The following is a 23,578-nucleotide window of genomic DNA, read 5'->3' as shown; positions in this document are numbered from 1 at the left end:
CTTTTACCCATCACTTTTACAAAACTTTTTTTTAGGCCAAGTGTAATGAGGTTGAAATAAAATCAGTTTTTGGATCCACTGATGGAACATTGTGCACTACTTATTATTCCTTGCTCATATTCATTTCTTTGAAGCCAGCTACATCTGGTGTCAGGCTGTGATAGATTGGTTGTCCGATATAGGGACACAATGTTGCAAGCCCATTAATGTGAGTGACATTGAAATCACCACAGATCTTTCAAAGAACTGGCCTGCCACTTTTTTTTTTTTTTTTGTGGCCCGTGAGATGATTTTTATACTGCTGACTACATCCGTGGGAAATTCACTAGCTGCACTAGGCATGATAAATAACAAGAAATATAATACTAGACCAGCTGTACTTCTCAGAATCCCCACCACTTCTTCCCTTCTTTGAAATGGAAACTCTGCAGATGGAAGTAATTGATTTACAGTGCAACAATGAATTAAAACACATACATGCTACAACATCAAAAAAATCAACTTTTACAACATGTGACAGCAGAAAACCATCCCAAATTAAAATTTTTTGCACAAAAAATTGTCACCTTTGGATCCACATCAATTTGTGAAACTTTTCAAAAATGAAACTTATTAAAAGTAAATCTCAAGCTTCAATAACAAATCAATTAAGATGTGCAACTACTAATATTGATGTCAATTTTAAAAAAATTGAGTGATCACAGAGAAAAAGCAAACATCTCATAAAAATTAATGAATAAAATAAATTATGGCATTTGATTTCTTATTTTTAAAAGATTGTTTTATTTTATGTGCCCTATGCAAAATGTGGTTTGTAGAGGTGGCCCACAGAAAGATTTGGGTTGGTCAGGCCTGCCATAGGGTGAGGTGTTTAATTGTTTCAAACAGTGTCTTTATGTTGAAGTATGTCTTGCTGTAGATGAACAGTGGGCAATGGGGATGAATGGCTTTAAGTTCCCATTATGCAAGAGAACAGCTTTGTCAGTAAAGAGGTGCTATTCAGATATAATTGCCCCTGTGACAATTCTCTAAAAACTATTTATCATGTTAGTAGTGGAACAGGCCAAAAGTATCAAAAGGTTTTTTATAACGATAAATTGACATTCTTCCTAACCAAGGTTTTTGCTTTAGTCTTGGGGTGGTAAGTTCAGCTTCTCTCTTTGGAGAGGGCTAGGTCTCTGAGTCATTCAATTCATTTTAGGCATACTGTGATCATGAAGGATTGATTTCATCATTGAATCTAGATTTGGATAAACAATCTTGTGCTTATTCTTCACCAAGAATCTAGTTACATTCATATTAAAAAATTAATTTTTATCATGGTATTTTAGCTCTCTCCATAATGTAGGTATTGCAAATGGTATAGACTCCCCCCTCCTTTTTTTTTTGTTTGACCAGTCAGTTAATCCAGAGTTTACCAATCTGGGATCCACAGACCCCTGAGGTTCTGTAGACCAGTTCTAGGGGTCTGCAAAAAGACCCTCTGGAACTGGTCAAATTTGTTCTATGTTGAAGTGACCAGACATCCTGGATTATGCACGACAGTTTGCCCTACATTGCAAACTATCCCAGATTGGACATGTAGCCTCCATACTTAATGGCAAACATAATGCAAATCATTTGTGTTGTTTGCTGGAACCAATGGTACAATGGAAAGAGGTGGTTTTTTTTTTCCATAGTAAATAAGTTGTGGATGTCAACAAAAACACAGCTGACTGTAGAAATGCTGAAAGTTAAGTGCAATTTTGCTAATTCTTGTGAGGAATTTTACGAAGAAATATCAAATAGTACAGTACTGCTATAAATACTATCGCATGTGTTACTGCATTTAGACACAGGAACTCAAAACTGTGGGTTTATTCTTGAACACCAAGCAAATGAAGCAACACAACACACACATTCAAGATGTCTTCCCCCCACACTTTTTTTTTACACAAGACCTCAAATGTTCAAGCCATTTATCAATAGAAGTATGCACAACATCCAGCGAGAAATTGGCCACCACAGCATGCTCCAGTGATCTTTTCAGGCTCTCCAATGTGGTATGCCTTTTACCACAGACCATTCCTTCCAAAATAGCTCACAAATTGTAATCAAGTGGATTAAGATCTGCACTGACAGGAGGCCATTTGTCATGTTTGAACTTGGGTGCATTCTCTGTCAGCCAAGTTTGGGTGACCTTTGCCTTGTGAGCAGGTGCTGAGTCCTGTAGCAAAATCCAGTGCTGACCATTGAAGAGTCTGATGGAGGGGGTCTCACGTGTGGCTCCAGAATATCATTCAGGTACACCCTTTCACTGGTTTTCACCTCCTTACACAAATGCATCTTTGTTACACCTTCATAGGAGACTCCCCACCAAACCATTATTGATGCTGGATGATGTGACCCCTTTCAATCCTAATGGCCTGATATGCTTCTGCAGAGCTGTGGGCAAAATACACCTTGTCATTTTGATGGTTGTAACTCGCCTGAATAGTAAAATTTTCATCTGTGAAGAGTATCTGTAGATGCTTACCATTTGCATACTGACGCTGCAGTGCCTTTCATCTTTTTTGCCCCCATTCCATCAGAACTGGAGTTAAGAACTGTCCTGTTCTCCTACAGTAGGCACTCATCCCTAGATCACTTTTGATTATGTGTGACACCAATCTTGGTGATATTCCCATTTCTCTGGACATGATTTCCTGTTTTTGTATGGGATTCATACAAATTCTGTTCTCCAATGCCTTGATAGCTGTAGGGGACCTCAGTTCTTGGGTGACCAGACTGGAGTCTGTCATCAATTCTGTTTGTTGTGCCTATCAATTGCCTCTGTAGACAAATCTTTGGCTTATTCCAAGGGGTTTATCTGTCAAAATTCCTGCAGTCTTTCAACAGAAGCTGATTAACTTTCTGTGACATGACGAAATTAAAGGAAAAAACATCAGTTTAGTCAAATTGGAAATGCTGATGAAACCCTGGTCTTCTTCAATATGCCTTGAAATTACACTATCAAATGCTCAAGGTGTTAGAGAAATCAAGATTATAAGCACAGGCTATAAAAAGCAGTGTATCACCACTGATGGTTGAAAGTTGCCACCATATTTAATTTTAAATCAAAAACCATACGAAACAATGCTATTTTCTCCAAAGATGTTATTTGCATGCACAAAAAACGGATGTCGCCAGAGCTTACGGAAGACTGGCTAAATGTTGTGTGGAAAAGAACGTCCTGGAAGTCTTCGTAACCCACCTAGCATGCTAGTACTTGATCCAAAAACGTGGTGACTTGGTTGTGATTCCTGGTGGCATAACTAGCGAACTGCAGCCACTCGACGTTTCAGTCAAACCATTTAAGGATTACTTTAGAAATGAATATGAATCCTGGCTTTGACTGACAACCTTCTGCTGACACCTTCCAGAAAAATTAAAGCAATTGGCAGAATATGTATCAACAGCTTGGAAGCTAATCCCAGAAAGAATAGTACAGCACTCATTTCAAAAATGTTGCATCTGCAAAGCTCTCAATGGCTCAGAAGAATCAGACTCTGAATGAGAAGTAGACTCTGATATTCATTCAAATGTAGATATCAATGGCTCAGAAGATGTGGAAGGAAGTGATGAATAACATACCTACTGATAAATACTATTGTTAGTAAATTGAATTTTATTATAATAAAAATATTTGTTAGATATATTTTAGCATTTTATATTTTTTTCTTATACTCTAGCTTTTTTTCCTTTGGTAGTACTGAAATTAAGGTGTCTTAGAATCGAAGAAATGTGGTATTGGAATTGCAGAGACTTATGAGATTGTTCTGATAAACTCAATTACAACCAATAATGTGTGTAGTTGTAAATTTCATTCAAGACTGATTTTAAGTTAGGTCTATGCTTGTAAATTAAAAAAAAAAAAAAATGCAGCCGTTATCAACTCACTGCAGGATGGAAGCCTCCTCAACAATTCATGCTGAGGGAAATGGACCATAATCTGCCACACTGGTCCAGTGTGGGTTGGCAGATCGACTGTATTCAGCAGTCAGGGGCTTGAACCCCGGTCTACTCAGAGCATGTGCACTCCTGCTCCTGACCACTCTGGCTACGGATGTGGCTTTGTAAATAGACTACTATTAAAGTCAAAAGTCTGAACACGAGTGATGTTGCCAGTATTTAGGGTATTAATAACTGGTATATTATTGCTAATTATTCTACTATCAGGAAGGATGTCCATGATAGGTTTAAGTAACCTTTCTAAAGTTTTGCCAGGTTTATGGGTGTAATTGCACTTGCAGGAAGTGATGAACCTGAAACTTATGGGGTTTTTCTGCAACTTAGGTATGAAGTAAATTTGTAATAATACTGCTGTTAATGATGCACTTGTAGTTGGCACTGGAATTTAGTTCTGCATTTAATGTTTGGAAATAAAAGGCTTTGCAGATTATGGCATAGTTGCAGGAGGCTTTATCATCAGGGGGTGATGATAAAATGTGTGTAGGTCTGTAAATTGTTGTTTTAATATGAAAAAATGGAAATTTAATCCTGCAGATGTTTGTACTGGTGGTAATAAAGACTTATAATGCTGTAGCATCATAGCTACTACTGAATTAATCCATAGTTGGAATGCTTCAATGGTAATGTTATGATGGAAAGAAACCTTTTTAAGATCCTCATTGAAGCAGTCCAACTATCTATTAATTTGGTACTAGTTTTGATGCTACAGCAGTAGTCTTCATTACCACCAGTACAAACATCAACAGGATTAAATTTCCATTTTTTTCATATTAAAACAACAATTTGCAGACCTAAAAACATCTTATCATCACACCTGTTGATAAAGCCTCCTACAGCTATACCATAATCTGTAAAGCCTTTAATTTCCAAACATTAAATGCAGAACTAAATTCCAGTGCCACCATAGCTACTACTGAATCAAGTCTACAAGTCTAACTTGAAACAATGCATAATGAAATAATTATATTATGTAATAATGAGGATACAGATAATGTATCCTCATTATTGCATAATTGTTTTTAAGGTCTGATGGCACCAGGGGTTGCTCCCCATCTCTGTGTAGCATACATGTTTGTGTGGTGCTGAACACTGTAGAGTGTATGGATATTGTAGAGTGTAGTGTTGTGTACCATTGTTTGTCACTGTATGCCTGGGAAGCAGGTTAGGTACCCAGTAATTTTTTAAAGTACTCTGGCAGATCCTGCCACCTGGTTTCCTGAGATTTCGGTGGCTAGAACCTAAAGAAAAGAAACTAGGATTTGGCTTGGCTGAAAGGAATATAGATATGCAAGTTATGTGATTTAAGATTAAAATTTTGGGTGTTGGGCTCAATAATCGGTAAATTTCGACATCAGTTGGACACTAGTTGTGAAGATGGAGGGCAGACTGAAGAGTGGTGGGTAAGAACCCAAGGAGTCAGTGAGGCACACCTGTGCCCCACCAGAAAGAAAAGGGGTGGTAGAGAGGAGACAGGGATAGGGAGTTAAAGTGAATCAGGTAAGAGCACCCTATTCAGACTGCCAGGTGGCATTGGCAGTGGAGCTGAAGGTCATAGCTGTTGTCCTGAGGTGCCATCCAGGAAAATTGGTAGGACTAAATCAGGTAGGTTCTGTGGTGGCAGGAGAGCCCTATGCCTTCCAAAGAGGTTTTGGGCAAATTTGGAAAATTCAGCATAGGTTTCCTCTGATTCCTGGAGTCTTGGGATGAATTTAATTTTTGATATCAGAATGCATCGAAGGTCCTCATATAATGGGCACTGGTGCATCAGATGCTTCCATGATTAGAGTTGGCCACAGGAACAGAACGAGTTGTTGGTGAGGCCCAGGGTAAAAAGTTTTCCCTTGATAGTGCAGTGTCCAGTCAGCAGATAGGTTGTTGTTAGGAGACCTGGGGAGAACCAGGTTGGTGACTTCGGGTAGAATGTCCGGAACAAATTTAAGGTAGCAAGCTGTCATTTCTTCACAGAGCGGTTGTTAGCCAGATCAGCGGTGAAGTTCAGCAAGGTAACATGTCTTTTGCCAGGTGGTAGAGCATGGTGTACCAGATGACCTTCAGGTCCAGGGGAAGGCTCCCATCAAGACCTGGAGACTGCATACTGTGACAGTGCAGCACACCTGAGAGATGGTGAGCAGGATTGAGTGGTGTATGGGTTCAAGTTTTCTTAGGTTGATTACTGTAGTGGCTCTTGTGTACCATACAGGAATGCCATATGTGATTACAGGTAGGATTACTGCCTTATAGAAGAGGCTGAAAGTTCTTTTTGAGTTCTCAGTCCTTATGGGTGACACTTTCCTTTAGGGCAGAGTAGCCTCTTATCTTCTGCCTGATGTAGGCTAAATGAGGTTGGAATGATAGGCTCCTGTCAAATAGTCCCAGGTACTTTATTTAGTTGTGCTGCTAATTTTATTCTTCTACCCTGGATTTTGATTTGTGGGGTTCAGGTCAGTTGAAGGTTACCCTTCAGCAGTATGGAGCAGGTTTTGGATGGCAAGACATGGGTTGTGGTGGGTAGCCTAATTTTGCAGATTTTCTGGTTGCCAGGTGCTTCCAGTTGGGCCTGCTGTCAGTGGCTAGTGTCAGAACCTGGCTTGGGCTCTGATGTTACCAAGGTCTTGGTTGAGGAAGTCATCCAGAAAGAGGATACATATTGAAAGCAATTTTATAAATATGAATGTATAAACAATAATAATACACTAGGGAGCTCTGCCCCCTGCTTGCCAACCCCCATCTTTTCTATATAAAAGATACACCTATTAGCATTAGTAGAGGCAAATATGCAAGAAAGCAAGCTTATATAGCATCAGCCAAAAAAACTCCATTTGTTCCAAATGCCTGTCCAGTTCAGCATTTATTTAGGCTATTAGCTTCCACAATGCTGGCTAAAGGCAAATTTCTGCACTTCCATTCTACAAGTATCTTTCCTCAATTTGAAACTGTGCCCCCTTGGGTTTAGTCTGAGCAAGAGGAAGAATCCCATCAGCATTCAGCTTGCTCAACCCATTCAAGACCTCATACACCTCAATCAGATCACCTTGCAGGTGCCTACTCTCCAAGTGCTGCAATTTGCAGAACTTCATTCTTTCTTGGTAAGAGCACCCCTTTGTTCCCCTCACCAATCTTGTTGCCCTTCTTTGTACTTGTTCTAGCAACTCTACTTCCTTCCTAAATTGAGGCCTCCTGACCTGTACACAGTACTCTAGGTATGGCCTGACCATTGCCTTGTATAACGGGATAATCACCTCCATGACCTGCCTGGCAGCCCATCTGCACTGCTCAGCAAACTTTATATTTGACTGCACAATTACCCACAGGTATTTTTCACTTTCCACTTCCCTGAGTGTATTACCACACAGTTGGTATGTTTCTCTTCAGTTATTGCTACCCATATGCAGTACTTTGCATTTGTCAGTATTAAACTTCAGTTGCCACTTCTCAGCCCATTTTCCCAACTTATCTAGATCTAGTTGGAGTAGCATACTGTTGTTAACAACCCTGCCAACCTTTGTATCATCTGAAAACTTGGACATTAAACCTGATATACCTTCATCAATATCATTGATAAATATACAAAACAACAATGGGCCCAACACCAAATCCTGGGGAACTCCACTAATAACATTTGTCCACGAAGAGCAATGTACATTGATTACCACTCTGTCTCCAACTCAACCATCCCTTTATCCATTGTAGCAACTTACCCTTAATGCTGTACCTCCAATTTGTACAGCAGTGTCTTCCATGTGCAACAGTATCAAAAGCTTTCCTGAAATCAGAGTATATCATATCAATTATTTTTCCTTTGTGACCACATCATAGTATCCAATCAAATTGATCAGAGAAGACCCATGTTGTCCTAACTATTACTGCAGTCTTGTTTAAATGATCCCATAATGCTTCTTTAACCACTGATTCCATTATTTTCCCTGGAACACAATTAAACTAACATGTCTATATTTTTGTTTCACCTTTTGAACCCCCCTTTGTGAATTGGTGATACATTTGCACACCTCCAGTCCATGTGGACCTCACCTGAGTCCATGGAAGCTCTGATAATTATGGTTAAGGGTTTGCTTACTTACTTTGCTACTTCCTTTAATATAACTGGATAGATCCCATCCACCCCAGGTGCCTTCCTTATGTTTAACTTCAATTTCTCCTCCACTTTGCTCTCAGTTATTACAAAGTCGCTTAGCTCCCTATTAGCATTTGATAAACTTCTGGCACTCTCCTCATTGAATAACTCCTCATGTGTGAATGTAGATGCAAAATACTGTTGAAACACACTTATCAATATCTAATCTGGAAATGACCTATGTAATTATTTACCTCTGCATTTGTAGTGACTTAATTGCCCCTCCCACTTGTACCACGTAACTACATCCCTCTTCTCCAAATGACTATCCCCACCACATATGCATTCTCAAGTTCAAATGAATCACTATATAATTATTTAATGCATTTACGTAGGTCACTTAGGAAAAGACCTTTTGCTTTGGATTTCATAATGCAGGAGAAATATTGTTGCATCTGAAAGAGCAAGACTAAAATATTTACAAACTATATAAATATTTAAAATACAATAGATGGTACAGTTATTCCCAGTGCCTTTTTTTTTTTCTAAGAAAAAAGGTGCCAGAACTCATCTTAATTTTTTTATTAAAAAAATTATATATTCAGTTCTTAACATAAATTTAATTTATTGTATTTAAGGCAAATGTTCATAGTAAATTCCAAAGTTTTGTCCAATTCTCGTCTGACAAATCTTCTCGACTCCTTTCCTTGCTGTTAGTATCTATGGCCGAATGTCGTCCTCTGAGTAACCACAGGTTACTCAGAGATTTTGAAAGGATCAAAGTCTCAGAGGTGGTTTGACGAGTTTGATGAATAAAAGTGCTGAAATTGTCTTAGTCTTCAACAAAGCTCTTGTTGGGGTGGCAATTAGATTCATCTGCAAAAACCCACGTTCACATTCACTTGAAGAAATGGAATGGTATTCAGAGTCCACATCAAGTGCAACAGTTTTTCTGGATATGTCTTTTCGAGAATGTATTCACGGAATCCACGAATCATTTCTCTTTCATTTAGTTCCAGTCTGATTGACAAGTTTCTAATTTCCACTTCTCCAAATGTCAGTTGAGTATTAACATCTTCAGGCCAATGTTTTTGATAAAGTACACGAGACCAATATGCCAACTCATCGTCTTTGCTATCAAGCAATCTTTTTTCAATTGACTCTTTCAATTTTGTATAAAATGTATTTGGGTCAATGGGAGGATCCTTTCTTGAATCTTTTTCGTGAAGTAAAACTCCACGAAAGCAAAGATCACGTACAGCAGCAACAGCGCATTTATAATAGGGCCCAAAGTTCTTTCTTCAAAAACTTGTACCAGTATCTTTATTTTCTTATTTGCCTTGTACAGGTCCATGTTGCGGTCCTGTAGGTCCAAACTTAATTCTGATAATTCCCGGAGAGTTTTGCACATCAATCCTAGGTCCAATAAAAATTTTGTAGATGTGATTTTTCTTTTCAAGCCATAAGTGCATTTATCACTTTTTCTCTTGTAGGATCATGCATTGCTTCTTCAAAATGATACACATGGGATTAAAAATTATTCCACACAGCCAAAACTGTACGCAAACTAATGACACCCATCGGGTACTTAAAATTCTTCCAATTTTCAGCAGCTCAGCCCTCAGTAATTCTGCACATAAATGTAACTCTCCACTATTCTTTGCTGAAGCATGGTATATGACGTAAAGTTTACCAATAAATGATTTGAATCTATTTATTCCTGAAGTTTCCTTGGCAGCATCACCTACTGATAATTCTAGTCTGTGATAAGCACAATGCCAAACTATAATAGAAGGAAAAATGTTCTGACAGCAATTTTTTCACTCCACTTTTACTCTAATATCATAGCAGTGCTGTTGCATGCCAGAAAAACCAAATATTTTTTTAAATAATCTTCTGTCATCCCATAAGAGTGAAGATATTGGAGTAAGGAATCAAATACTCCTTCTGCCACTACTTTTTCAAGTTCTACCAAGTCCAAAAATAAATTTATCAGTGAATTCATTCCAACACCTTCGATACAGCATCGAACATATACTATGATGGTAATTTTTATTACTTATTGTGGATGATTTATCAATGAAATTTTATTATTGGATTGAACAATTTCTTTAACCACAGTTTTCCTCATTTCTTCACTTGTATGATTAACAATGTTAATACACGCATTTGTAGAATGAAGAATACGACCCATTTCAACTCCGTTCAGTTCCTTCAGATCAATTTCAGTTTCGAAATGATGGAATGATTGATTTTCCTTTGCTACTTTATATGCAGTTCGAAAAATTTTTGCAGTTATTATTTTTTTCGTTAGATAATGACGTTAAAAAAACATTCTCAAGAGTCATTTTTTTGCTTTCAGCAACTGTTTTTAATGCTGCTTTATGTGCAGCAGATTCTGTAATCAAATTTTTTTTCAAAGTGAGCTCAACTGTTGCTTCCTATCTTTGCCAGAATAGGTTATCTCATTGTTGGTCCATTCTTTGGAAAGTTTCATTCCCATTTTCGTTTCAACTCCAAGAGTTTCAACTTTTCTACAAGGTGTACAGCCAAGTTTCATTTTGCAAACACAGAGCCATTCATTTTTAAAGCAAAAATCATTTTTTTGATCATAGGTCCAGCAGTCCAGCCAGTCATTTGTAGTTTGGCTTTGCTTCTCAAGATCAGATTCAGAAATATCAAGAGGTGTTGTTATTTTCATGTGTTCTGTCATTGTCTGTTAATATTCTGGCCTTTTTATTAGCAGGACCGGTGGTTGAGAAGTAATTAGTAATTTTTTTTTTTCATTTTTAAATTTGGGGTCACACTTTTACACTAAATTAAAAAAAGATTTTCAATTCACCAATGATTTTTTAAAATAAAAATTATACCTTTCGCACGTAGTCAATCACTGTACACATACCCACACAGTTGTGTAACAAAACATAATGGTCCCCGCCCACAGTAAGCACTCAGCGTGCAGCCACACAGCCAATCACAAGCCGAGCAGTGCCATCACAACCAGTGCAGATGAAATCTGCATGCATCGGACTTTAACACACACAAGCAGCCTGCATTCACTGTTTTAATGATTTTGCTGCCGACCTGCTATGCTCGACAGGGCAAGTCCAGACATCAAATTTTCAAAAGTTACTTTTAAATCTTGGAAAATCCATTGAAAAAAGGTGCCAGAACACCGTTCCGGTGCATTCTAAAAAAAAAAAAAGCAATGGCTATTCCGAAGATCAAAGTAGGAATATAACTATCATGGTTTTAGGTGCATATCAAAACTTTTATCACCAAACTTCACTGTTGTATGATACAGAATGGTATGAAACATTCTCCTGATCTGTACTAAATTGTCAAACCTCAAGAGTCTGAAATGAAATATGTTGCTCTATAGGACCTCAATTCAACTTTCAGTAGTCTAATTCCAATAGTCAGTCTGTTGTCCCAAGCACATGTACGAGGTTGGTGAATGTTATGGAGGCAGTTGTACTGATGTCACAAATGTTGGCATGCGTCTCACATATACATTGTAACAGCAAGTGTCTGATTCTGCCCATTTGTGTTCCTTCCATCTAACATTCATCAACGTAGAGGCATAATCGTAAATAGTTTTTATAAATCGTAAATACATTTTATAAAGTAAAAAAGTATGCTCCTATGCTCATCTTTAATATCACTGATTTCTAGATAAGATTGCATCTCTATTAGGGATTACCCTGGCTTTTAATCTTTGGCATAAAAACAACAAATGTTGCATCTTCTCATTGTTTTTGCATAAAAAAAATCTTTTCTTTTTCTCTTGATATTACTTTTCTTCTAAACAATTACTGATTTTATACAAATCTACTATGGAATATGATACCCATATATGGGTTGGCACACCAGGGTCCTGAGCTGCATATCATCATTCTTTCTTGGTGATTCCCTTCTACTTCTCTCTCTCTTTCTGGGTAACTCCTCTTTGTTTTTTTTGGACAGCCTTGGGCTTTCTTTCACCATATGACGTCTTGTCTCTAAAACCTCATTCAGCTACCTAGACTTTATTCAAAAGAAAAATACTCTGGTTGATTGACTAGTCTGTTAAAAAAAATCTCTACACTGTTTTGTGGATAGTCAATTTCTTCTGCGTCCACTCGATATCGATGGGTCAACTGTTGATGATCCTGTTCAGGTAGCTAACAAACTAAATGAATATTTTGCATCGACATTCACACACGAGGAGTTATTCAGCGAGGGGAATGCAAGAGGTGTATTCAACTCGGTCAGTAAGCTAGAGAATCTTGTAATAACTGAGAGTAAAGTGGAGGAGAAATTGTTGAAGATAAATACAAGAAAAGCACCTGGGGTGGATGGGATCTATCCAGTTATATTAAAGGAGGCAGCAAAGGAAGTAAGCAAACCCTTAGCCATAATTATGAGAGTTCCTTGGACTCAGGGGAAGTACCCATGGACTGGAAATGTGCAAATGTGACCCCAATTCACAAAGGAGGATCAAAAGGCAACACAAGTAATTATAGACCTGCTAGTTTAACTTCTGTTCCTGGAAAATTAATGGAGGCACTGGTTAAAGAAGCACTGCAGGATCATTTAGACAAGACTTCAGTTATAGCTCAGACACAGCACGGTTTTGTTTAAGGTGAAGTCTTGCCTGACCAATTTGATTGGATACTATGATGCAGTCACAAAAGAACTGGATGCAGGGAATAACTTTGATATTATATACTTGGATCTTAGAAAGGCTTTTGATACTGTTGCACATGGAAGACTGCTGCAAAAATTGGAGCAGTGTGGCATTGGAGGCAAATTGCTGCTATGGATAAAGGGGTGGTTGAGGGGGAGAAGACAATGAGTGGTAATCAATGGACACTGCTCATTGTGGACTAATGTTATTAGTGGAGTCTCTCAGGGTTCAGTATTGGGTCCATTATTGTTTTCTGTATTTATAAATGATATTGACGATGGTATATCAAGCTCAATGTCCAAATTTGCAGATGATACGAAGGTTGGCAGGGTTAACATTTGCATTAGTAGAGGCATATGATGCAAGAAAGCAAGCTTATTCAGCATCAGCCAAAAAAAAAAAAAACACAACCACTACTCCCATTTCACCCCTCCGTTTGAAATACCTGTCTAGCTGAGCCTTAAATTTGTTTAGGCTATCAACTTCAACAACAAGTGATGGAAGTCTATTCCACAAACTAACTGCCCGCTGCCTAAAGGCAAATTTTCACACATCTATCCGATATCCGTCCTTCCTCAATTTGAATTTATGCCCTCTCAGGTGATTATTCTGAGCAAGAGGAAGAATCCCATCAGCATTGAGCATGCCCAAGCCATTCAAAGCCTTATACACCTCTATCAGATCACCTTGCCGATGCCTAGTCTGAAGACTCTGTAATTTGCAAAACTTAAGCCTTTCTTCATAAGAGCAACCCTTTGTTCCATTTACTAATCTTGTTGCCCTTCTCTGTAATCGTTCCAGCACCTCTACATCCTTCTTGAAATGAGGCCTCCAGACCTGTATACAGTGCTCAAGGTGTGGCGTGACCAATGCCTTATACAATGGAATAATCACATCCCTATCCCTGCTAGAAAAATTCCTGTATATCATTGACAAGACACCATGAGCTACTCTTGCAGCTTGTCTGCACTGCTCAGAGAACTTCATATCTGCCTGCACAATTACCCCCAGGTTCTTTTCATTCTCTACCACTGTCAGTGTAGTACCACAGAGTTGATACGTTAATCTGGGGTTACTGTTTTTCCCATATGTAGTACTTTACATTTGTCAATGTTAAACTCATTTGCCTCCTCTCAGCCCATCTGCTCAACCTTTCCAGATCTTGTTGCAGCAGCATAGCATCAGTAGTGTCCTTAACAACCCTGCCAACCTTTGTATCATCTACAAACTTGGTATACCATCATCAATATCATTTATAAATACAGAAAACAACAATGGACCCTCAGTAACTCCACTAATGACACTGAACCCTGAGTAACTCCACTAATAACATTGATTACCACTGTTTGTCTTCCGCCACTCAACCATCCCTTTATCCATAGCAGCGATTTGCCTCCAATGCCACACTGATCCAATTTGTGCAGCAGTCTTCCATGTGCAACAGTATCAAAAGCCTTTCTAAGATCCAAATATATAATATCAAAGTTATTCCCTGCATCCAGTTCTTTTGTGACTGCATCATAATATCCAATCAAATTGGTCAGGCAAGATTTCGCCTTAACAAAACCATGCTGTGTCTGAGCTATAACTGAATTCTTGTCCAGATGATCCTGCAGTGCTTCTTTAACCAGTGCCTCCATAAATTTTCCTGGAACCTAAGTTAAACTAACAGGTCTATAATTACTTGTTGCCCTTTGATCCTCCTTTGTGAATTGGGGTCACATTTGCACATCTCCAGTCCATGGGTACTTCCCCTGAGTCCAAGGAAGCTCTCATAATTATGGCTAAGGGTTTGCTTACTTCCTTTGCTGCCTCCTTTAATATAACTGGACAGATCCCATCCACCCTGGGTGCCTTTTTTATGTTTATCCTCAACAATTTCTCTTCCACTTTCCTCTCAGTTATTAGAAAATCATCTAGCTCACTGCCAATGTTTACTTCACCTACGACATTCCCCTTCCTGAATAACATTCTCATGTGTGAATGTAGATGCAAAATACTTGTTTAGATTGTTAGCCACCTGAGCAGGATCCTCAACTGTTGAACCATCAACATCCAGTGGACCAATCTGATTCATCCCTTTCCTTCTTGAGTTTAAATAGGTAAAAAACTCTTTTCTGTTTTTCTTTGCATCCTTTGCCAAGGATTTCTCATAATCTGCCTTTGCATGCCTAATCTCCTTTGTGGTTTGGTTACAGACCAACTTATATCTATCATAGGCTTCCATGTCACCCATTAATTTGTATGTATCCTATGCATTTTTCTTCTCTGCCATATGTCTCATTAGTTCATCTGACAACCATTTAGGCCTGAACCTTGAACAATATTTCTTGGTTGGTATGTAAAGCCTGGTTGCTTCCAAGATTAGTTCCTTGAATGCTTCCAATTTTGAATTTGCTATTGGTAACATCATCAGTTGGTCCCACTGTATAGAATTTAAATACTGTCTCAGACCATCATAGTCGCCTTTACGAAAGCAAAAACCCTTCCCTTTACCTCTGATGGTAGTTACCTCCTTGAGTAAATCCCACTTCAGCACACTGTGATCACTGCCACCTAGTGGTTCCTTTATCTGCAGATTCTTAATGCATGAAGAATCACTACTGATAATCAGATCAAGAGTATTACTCCCTCTAGTTGCCTCCTGAACATGCTGGTGTAGAAAACAATCATCCAATAAATCCACAAAAGCCTTGCTAGTGTGTGAGTGACCAACCCACAAATTCCAGTCAATCTCTGGGAAATTAAAATCCCCCATTATAAGACTGTCTGATTTTCTTGCCCATTCTATTTCCTTGTACAGTATCTTATTATACTCATCAGAGTCATTAGGCCTATAGCACACTCCTACTCTCAATTTTGATTTACCTATGCTTATGTCACACCAAACTGACTCGACACTGCCCTGTCCATCGATGTCGACTGGTTTCACTTCCTTGGATTTTATGTGTTTTTTAACTAATAGCATAACGCTCGTCCCTTTCTGTAGACGTTGTACTCCCCAAATTCCAGTTCTGCATCCCTTATATCTGTGTGACACCACGTCTCTGATATCCCAACAATATCTGCCTGTGATGTATTGAGCAATACCTCAAATTCATCAAATTTATTTACTAAACTCCTAGCATTGGTGTACACGCAAGTATACATGCACCTGTTTCTATTCTTAGCTACCCTAACACAACCCATGTGTTTACTTGTACTGCAATGACTTCCAGCAGTCTCTGAAATATCCTGCATCTTGTTTTTCAGGATTCTGCTCATTCCAATAGAAGCAGTGCAAGAATCTCTTTCACCTCTGCCAGTGGCTACTGTTAATCTATTAGTCTGTCTCCCCCCAAGCTCGCAGTTTTCCAACCCACCTAACACTGCCTCGATAGCATCAGCAAATATTCTTGCACACTTTCTATTTAAGTGTATCCCATCCCTGTAGAAGCAATCTCTCTCCTGTTAACAAGTACAGTCCAGGCTGAAAAAAATTCTACCCCTTGATCCTTGCACAATCTTTCCAGGGCTGAATTGTCAAGGACACTACTGACACTATGCTACTGCAAAAGGATCTGGAAAGGTTGAGCAGATGGGCTGAGAGGTGGCAAATGTAGTTTAACATTGACAAATGTAAAGTACTACATATGGGAAACAGCAACCCCAGAGCAATGTATCAACTCTGTGGTACTACACTGACAGTGTTAGAGAATGAAAAGAACCTGGGGGTGGTTGTGCAAGCAGATATGAAGTTTTCTGAGTAGTGCAGACAGGCTGCAAGAGTAGCTCATGGTGTATTGTCGATGATATATAGGAATTTTTCTAGCAGGGATAAGGAGGTGATTATTCTCTTGTATAGGGCAATGGTCAGGCCACACCTAGAGTACTGTATACAGGTCTGGAGGCCTCATTTCAAGAAGGATGTAGAGAGGCTGGAACGAGTACAGAGAAGGGCAACAAGATTGGTGAATGGAACAAAGGGGTGCTCTTACGAAGAAAGGCTTAAGTTTTGTAAATTACAGTGTCTGGAGACCAGGCACCAGTGAGGTGATCTGATTGAGGTGTATAAAGCCTTGAATGGTTTGAGCATGCTCAATGCTGATGGGATTCTTCCTCTTGCTCAGAAAAATCACCTGAGAGGGCATCAATTCAAATTGAGGAAAGACAGATGTAGGATAGACGTGAGGAAATTTGCCTTTAGCCAGCGGGTGGTTGGTTGGTGGAACAGACTTCCATCCCTTGTCGTGGAAGTTGATAGCCTATATAAGTTTAAAGCTCAGTTGGACAAGTATTTTGAACGAACAGAGGGGTGAAGTGGAAGTGGTTATTTTTTATTTATTTTTTTTTTGGCTGATTCTGTATAAGCTTGCTTTCTTGCAACAAATGCCTCTACTAATGCTAATCCCTTTTTCTATAGATGCTTCCATCTGAATTGGCCTGCTCTCTTCGAGACCAGTCAGCATCCACTATCCAACTTCAAATTATCTATTCTACTTTTGTTCTCTGGAACAATCTTCCTTCATAAGTATTCCCAGAAAATTATCATCTGCAAAATTAAAGTATAATGCTAACAGATATCTTCTCAGCTTTCAATCCATGCACAGTACTAAATAGTATAGGTTCCTGATACCTTTTGTTTGGGTTTTTTTAAAAAAAAAAAAAGTTTGTAAATACTTGGCACATGCAGTGAGCATGTGTAACTTGTGTCTGTTGGTCTGGAAAATAATCAGTAATTCCTTAATGATTTCCGGTGCATGTTTGGTAGCCTTTTGCCCACTTATTGCCCCCAGAATTTTGATAGTTTATTTAGAAGCACCCTGTATGAATGTTTGCATTGTTCTGTTGGCTTCTATCAAAAGCTTATAACAATGGTGTAGATAAACCATACTTTACCCATAAATTAAACTATGTATGTAGTGTGAAGGCAGTTTTTAATTGCATCTCATTGTTGCTACCTTCACAATGAGATACCAGGCATTGCACTACAAGTAATGCTTTTCTAGTAGAGAAGACTACCATTATTCTCATTGGATACCACCACCCAGATGGCACTATTTGAAAGCTGGCCTATCATAGTTTAAATAATTAATTTAAATCCATAGACCCAACAGCTTTGAAATGGTGCCATCTGGGTGGTCGTTTCCACTGAGAATAAATACTAGTAGTCTTCGAAGTAGTGCAATACCTGATATCTCATTGTGTGAAGGTAGCCACAATGAGATACAATTAAAAACAATGCCTTCACACTACGTACATAGTTTAATTTATGGTTAAACTATGGTGTCTGCACCGATATTATATAGTTAATTTAAAACCATATCATTATGCTTTGTGCATTTAATCTTTAAATACTGTATCAAAAGCTTATATAATTTGCTAGCACATATAATTGTAGACCTTTATACAAATAAGATGTTTAATTTACTTTTTTCCCCCCTCCTATCTCTTATAGTATGGCCAGTCAATTAGACTGATTCTTGCACATACAGAAACTGAATTTGAAGATAAATATTATTATTATGGCCCACCCCCAGATTATGATAAGAATGCTTGGTACAAAGAAAAATTTTCATTGGGTCTAAGTTTTCCAAATGTAAGTTCAGTTTTACTTTATCTTAATTATGTTTTGTAAATATTAACCACACATTTTAAGAAATGTGGAAAACTTGGTTATTTACTATTAACATGTATTGTATTTCTTGAATTCAGTAACTATCTTAAATTTCTGATTATATGATGTCTGCTTTACTATTCCCATTCCTAATGCCTGTCAACTAATTCAGTATATTCTATCTGCACAAAAGGCATTCTCTAACTTCATAGATAGTTTTTTTTTTTTCAGATAGCCATTAATCCTATCTAAACTAAATAAATGAACCTAGACTAAATAGATGAACTTCATCTTGCACCTTCCTCCTCTGCATTGCCTCTTTCTATTCAATCTGTAGCTCTTGCTCGTGTACCAGATGTTCCTTGCAGTTTGTTTAGGTACAAAGATGCATTTACCACTTGATGCATAATATTCTGTAGTATTGATAGCTCCATAATATCAAGATTTTTCAGCAATAAAATATTATTATTATTAGCCATTGGTACAATGAAGCCTGAGGCTTATGCTGCACCAGCCAAAAAAAAAAAAAAAATCCCAAGTTACCCCCCTGTCTGTGTGTGAGAGAGAAGTAGAAAGGCATCACCAAGAAAGAGAAGAATGATGATATCCAGCTCAGGACCCTGGATTTGCCAAGCCCATACTCCCCAGATGTGAACCCCTGGGGTAAATATAATATTGATTTCTTTAATACTTGAGTCATATTGAAGTAATTCTTCTGTGATGCTACTAAAAAACTCACCTCTGTAAAATGCCTTTATTATGATAATGTAAAAATATAAAATAACGTAAAATTATGTGTACTGATCGTATAAACTGTATATTAAAATAAAATGAAATATAACAAGAATAAAATAAAAGTGCTAAAAAAGTGTTTGAAATCCTTAAGAACCACTAAAACAGGAGCTTTTTCAGCAGCCACCTTCATCAACAATAACGGTTACAGGCACAGACTATCTATATATATACACACACACACACACACACACGCGCGCATCTCAGCAGGTCTGCAACACAAATTATGGCGTCTGCACACGGTTCACTTCTCATGCATTGGAACTGGAAATTGGACATCTACTCTAAACCGTTCGTCTCTTCGAAGGATAAGGTCTTCAAAGAGTGGATGAATGTAACAGCCCTTAACCCTATTAAGACAAGTTTGGATGAACATATCCTTAAACTCTCTAGCCATTTCTGGTTCAAAAAGCCATGTGCTCTATCCACGATCATGGCTTCTTTAGTTATAATACCATGCCCAGTTTCCCTGGCATGTTTGGCTACGACTGAACCACTGTAATTGGCAGTGTTGAGAGCTCTGTCATGTTCCTCCATCCTGGCAGCTACACACAGCGTATTTATTTTACATGAACGTAAGATACAAGAAATGAGTTCCGGATAGTAGGGAATGTATGTGGTGGCAACAGGTGTAGAAACATCCCTGCTGCTGTTACTCATACTTCTTAAGCACCTCTCAATAATGCTCTGGGGGTAACATGTTACTAGGTCAGCTGTAACCTTTTAATCTCTTCTCTTTCTTCAGATGAGGAACTGTGGGACCCACCCTTTCCATTAAGGCTGTTTTTTGCGGCAGCCAGCCTGAGCAGTTTTAAAGTGTATATTGGCCATGACACAGGTTTTCTGTTAACCTTAGTTTTCAAGTGTCGGCCTTCTGTATACACACATCTAGGAACGGAAGGGTTCCCCCCTTCCGATCATTATTTAACATTATTTAACCAATTGAGTATTTCTGTTTCATATCCTCTTCGTATTACTGTGAACATGTTGTCTACATATCTCTTCCATGCCCAGCGTGGGAGAGACATGTGTAATGGGGAGGATTAAAAAAAAGGTAAACTGTAGCCATTATCAACCCACTGCAGAATGGAAGCCTCCTCCTCAATTTATGTTGAGGGAAACGGACCATAATCTGCCATGCTGGTCCAGTGTGTGTTGGCAGATTGACTGTATTTAGCAGTCAGGGGCTTGAACCCTGCTCTGCTCAAGGAGAGTGTAGCCAAGTGGTCAGGAGGGGGAGTGCAGTAGCACAGAGTGGGAGGACTAATGCTCCCCAACATCCTGTCTTTGAACTACTCCATGGCTAAGTTGGCTATAATTTCACTAATAAGTGAACCCACGGCCACTCTGCGGACCTGCTGGTACATAGTCTTTTGAAATTACATGGTAGTATTAGATAAACATAAGCCAACACCTTCAGAAATGCCTTCCCTACTCAAAGCATTCTGTGCACAATCCAAGCCATGTTTGATGGGTATACATGTGAACAAAGAAATGCATCGAAAGATGCTGTAATCTCTCCCTCTTCTATCTACTGACGGACTGCACAAATTCCCAGCTGTTTTTGATAGTACAATCAGTGTCCTAGTATGGGAGATAAAAGTTCAGCTAAAAATCTGGATTGTGCATGCGTCGGACTGCCCACAAAAGACAATGGGTCTGAGAGGTACCCCAGCCTTGTGCACTTTAGGCAGGCTGTAAAATCTAAGCAAGTGACAGCCTGATGCATGCAACCTCCAGGAAACCTCCTCAGATATTTTTTCCAATTCAACCAACTCTTGACTAATTTGTTAACTCGTTCTAGCCTGCACAGGGGTTCCTACAAATGATTATATGTAGGCCTATCATTTAATAAATTAAGGGTCTTTTCCTGATAATCTTTGTTCAACACTACCATAGATCTACTCTTGTCTGTGCATAGTATTACAATAGTATCATCTTGTTTTAATTCTCCTAATGCTCTTTGTGCAACTGTTAAATTGGAGAAAAGGCTGTGCTGAACCTAATGCACACAACATCCTAATCCAGATCTCATTAGCTGTGACTTCAGGTAGATTGGCTACAGCCCTCTCTATACCCATTCCCATATTTGCAATGGGGAGCCCATGAACTAAACTGAAATTGGTGCCTAGACTTAATAATTCTTTCTGTTCATTCATTAATTCTTTGTCACTTGGGTTATGAATGAACTTGCCCTGAGTGACTACATTAATACCTTCACAAAGGATATTTGTGAAGGCTTATGTTTATCTAGTACTACCATGTCATTTCGAAATGTTATGTACCAGCAGGTCCATAGAGTGGCCACGGGTTTGCCTATTAGTGCAATTATAGCTAACATAGCCATGGAGGAGTTCGAAGAAAGGATGCTGGGGAGCTCTAGTCCTCCCCATTAGGTGTCTCTTCCATGCTGGGCATGGAAGAGATATGTAGACACGTTCACGGTAATAAGAGGATACAAAACAGAAATACTCAATTGGTTAAATAATGGTTTGCCCTGTATTCAGTTTACCTCGAAGGTTGGGTGGGGGGTTCCGTTCCTAGATCTGTGTATATACAGAGAATGCCGACACTTGAAGACTAAGGTTTACATAAAACCTGTATATCGTGGCTAATACACGCAGTTTAAAACTGCTCATGCTGGCTGCCACAAAAATAGTGTGGAAAGGGTGGGATCCCTCTACTCCTAATCTGAAGAAAGAGGCAACAAGATTAAAAGGGTTATGGCTGACCTAGTAACGTGCATTTACCCCCAGAGCATTATTGAGGGGTGCTTAAGCAGTATGGGTAACAGCTGCAGGGATGCTTCTACATGTTGCATACATTCCCTACTATCCAGGCATTTTGGAACCCATTTACCATATCTTACGTTCGTATAAGTTATGCTGTGTGCAGCTGGTAGGACGGAGACTGCACGCAGTAGTGTCCACAACCAAAGATCCTATTGCGGGTAATGACACTAGTGGGGTCATATATGAAATTGAGTGTCCTGATTGTGGGGGAAACAAAACGCAGACTGCAATATCGCCTGGGGGAACATGATAGAGCCCTCAAGACTGCCAGTTACAGAGGTTCAGCCATAGCCAAACATGCCTGGGAAACTGGGCATGGTATTACAACTAAAAAAGCTGTGATTGTGGATAGGGCACATGGCTTTTGGAACCAGAAATGGCTAGAGTTTAAGGATATGTTCATCTGAATGCTGCAGTCTTAATAGGGATAAGGGCTGTCGCATTCATCCACTCTTTGAAGTCCTTATCCTAAGAAGAGACTAACGATTTGGAGTGGCCCGTCCAATTTCCAGTTCCAGTGTACGAGAAGTGAGCCATGTGCAGATGCCATAGTTCTTGTTGCAGAGCTGTGGGGAGGGGGGGGGTGTTGGATAGCCTGTAACCATTATTGTTGATGAAGGCTGCTGCCAAAAGCTCCTGTTTTAGTGGTTCTTAGATTTTAAACACCTCTTTTAGCACTTAACTTTATATTTTATTCTTATTAATCATAGTAGTGTTTTTCAGTAGTATCGGAGGAATTATGGAGTTCATGACTCCAGAGGCCTCTTCAATGACATTTGGAAATACTATTCCATTCTGTATTCAACTGCTATTTATCTATTTATGTATACCTCCATCCTCTGGCCTGCAGCCTAAATCGGGCCCTACAACTAGAATAACTGTCTAGTGAATGGCAGCACCTGGAACGTCAGTTCAACTCTGCAGTGTTTTGCTATTATGATAGAGGAAATGCATGTAGGTAGAAAATCAAAAGTAAACATGAAAGAAATCATTTCAGGTTAAATTAAGAATTTAACATATAATAGCAATGAAGATTTGTGATAGTGTGATAGTATGGACCTATTTTATGTAGTTTGGACTTTGTTCACAGGCGACTACACTCATTTATGTAGTTTTGACTTTGTTCACTTGGACCACTACATTCATCAATGAAATGATGAATGTAGTCCAAGTGTTGATATTCAGAATAATTCTGCTTAATCTGTATTGTGGCAGTTTTTTAGAGAAAAGCTATATTTATATCAGCATAATAATGCCCTATGTCACAAAGTGTGGTCATTTAAACAGTGGTTTAAGGAGAATAACACAGTGAACCTGCAATTTTCAATTGTGAGAAATAGGAAGAATATAGAAAATTCACTGTTTCTCACAACTGAAAGCCAGAATAATGCTTCAATTTATCCAAATCATTTGAACAAGAGGAGGGTTTCATTCTCACTGCAACTTTTCTTGTCTGGCAAACATTTTAAAAATAACCTGTTTCATCAATGTTTAAGATGGCTTTGGGCTCTTATTCCTCCATAATTTTTTTTTTCAAAACTGTTTCCAGTGGGTGCAATCTTCTTCAATTACAAACCACAGGAGCTCACATCTGGTGGGTATGGGCCTGGCACACCCAGGGTCCTGAGCTGGATATCATCATTTTTCTCTTTCTTGGTAACTTGGAA

General features: G+C 38.8%; 1 protein-coding gene across 1 annotated transcript in view; it reads left to right on the top strand.

Annotated features, from left to right (window-relative positions):
- LOC150090156 (glutathione S-transferase Mu 2-like) overlaps nt 1-23,578 on the top strand; it is a 58,038-nt gene that overhangs the window by 5,133 nt on the left and 29,327 nt on the right. The window contains exon 2 of the mRNA XM_090368978.1: nt 18,169-18,309. Coding sequence (XP_090225104.1) covers nt 18,169-18,309 — 141 coding nt within the window. The remainder of the gene's footprint in view (nt 1-18,168; nt 18,310-23,578) is intronic.

The sequence above is a fragment of the Mastigoproctus giganteus genome, chromosome 2 (assembly GCF_048544385.1).
Source record: "Mastigoproctus giganteus isolate SK-2022 chromosome 2, ASM4854438v1, whole genome shotgun sequence".
Lineage (NCBI taxonomy): Eukaryota > Metazoa > Arthropoda > Arachnida > Uropygi > Thelyphonidae > Mastigoproctus > Mastigoproctus giganteus.
Note: the sequence above shows the minus strand (reverse complement) of the source record. Positions and strands in the feature narration are given on the sequence as shown.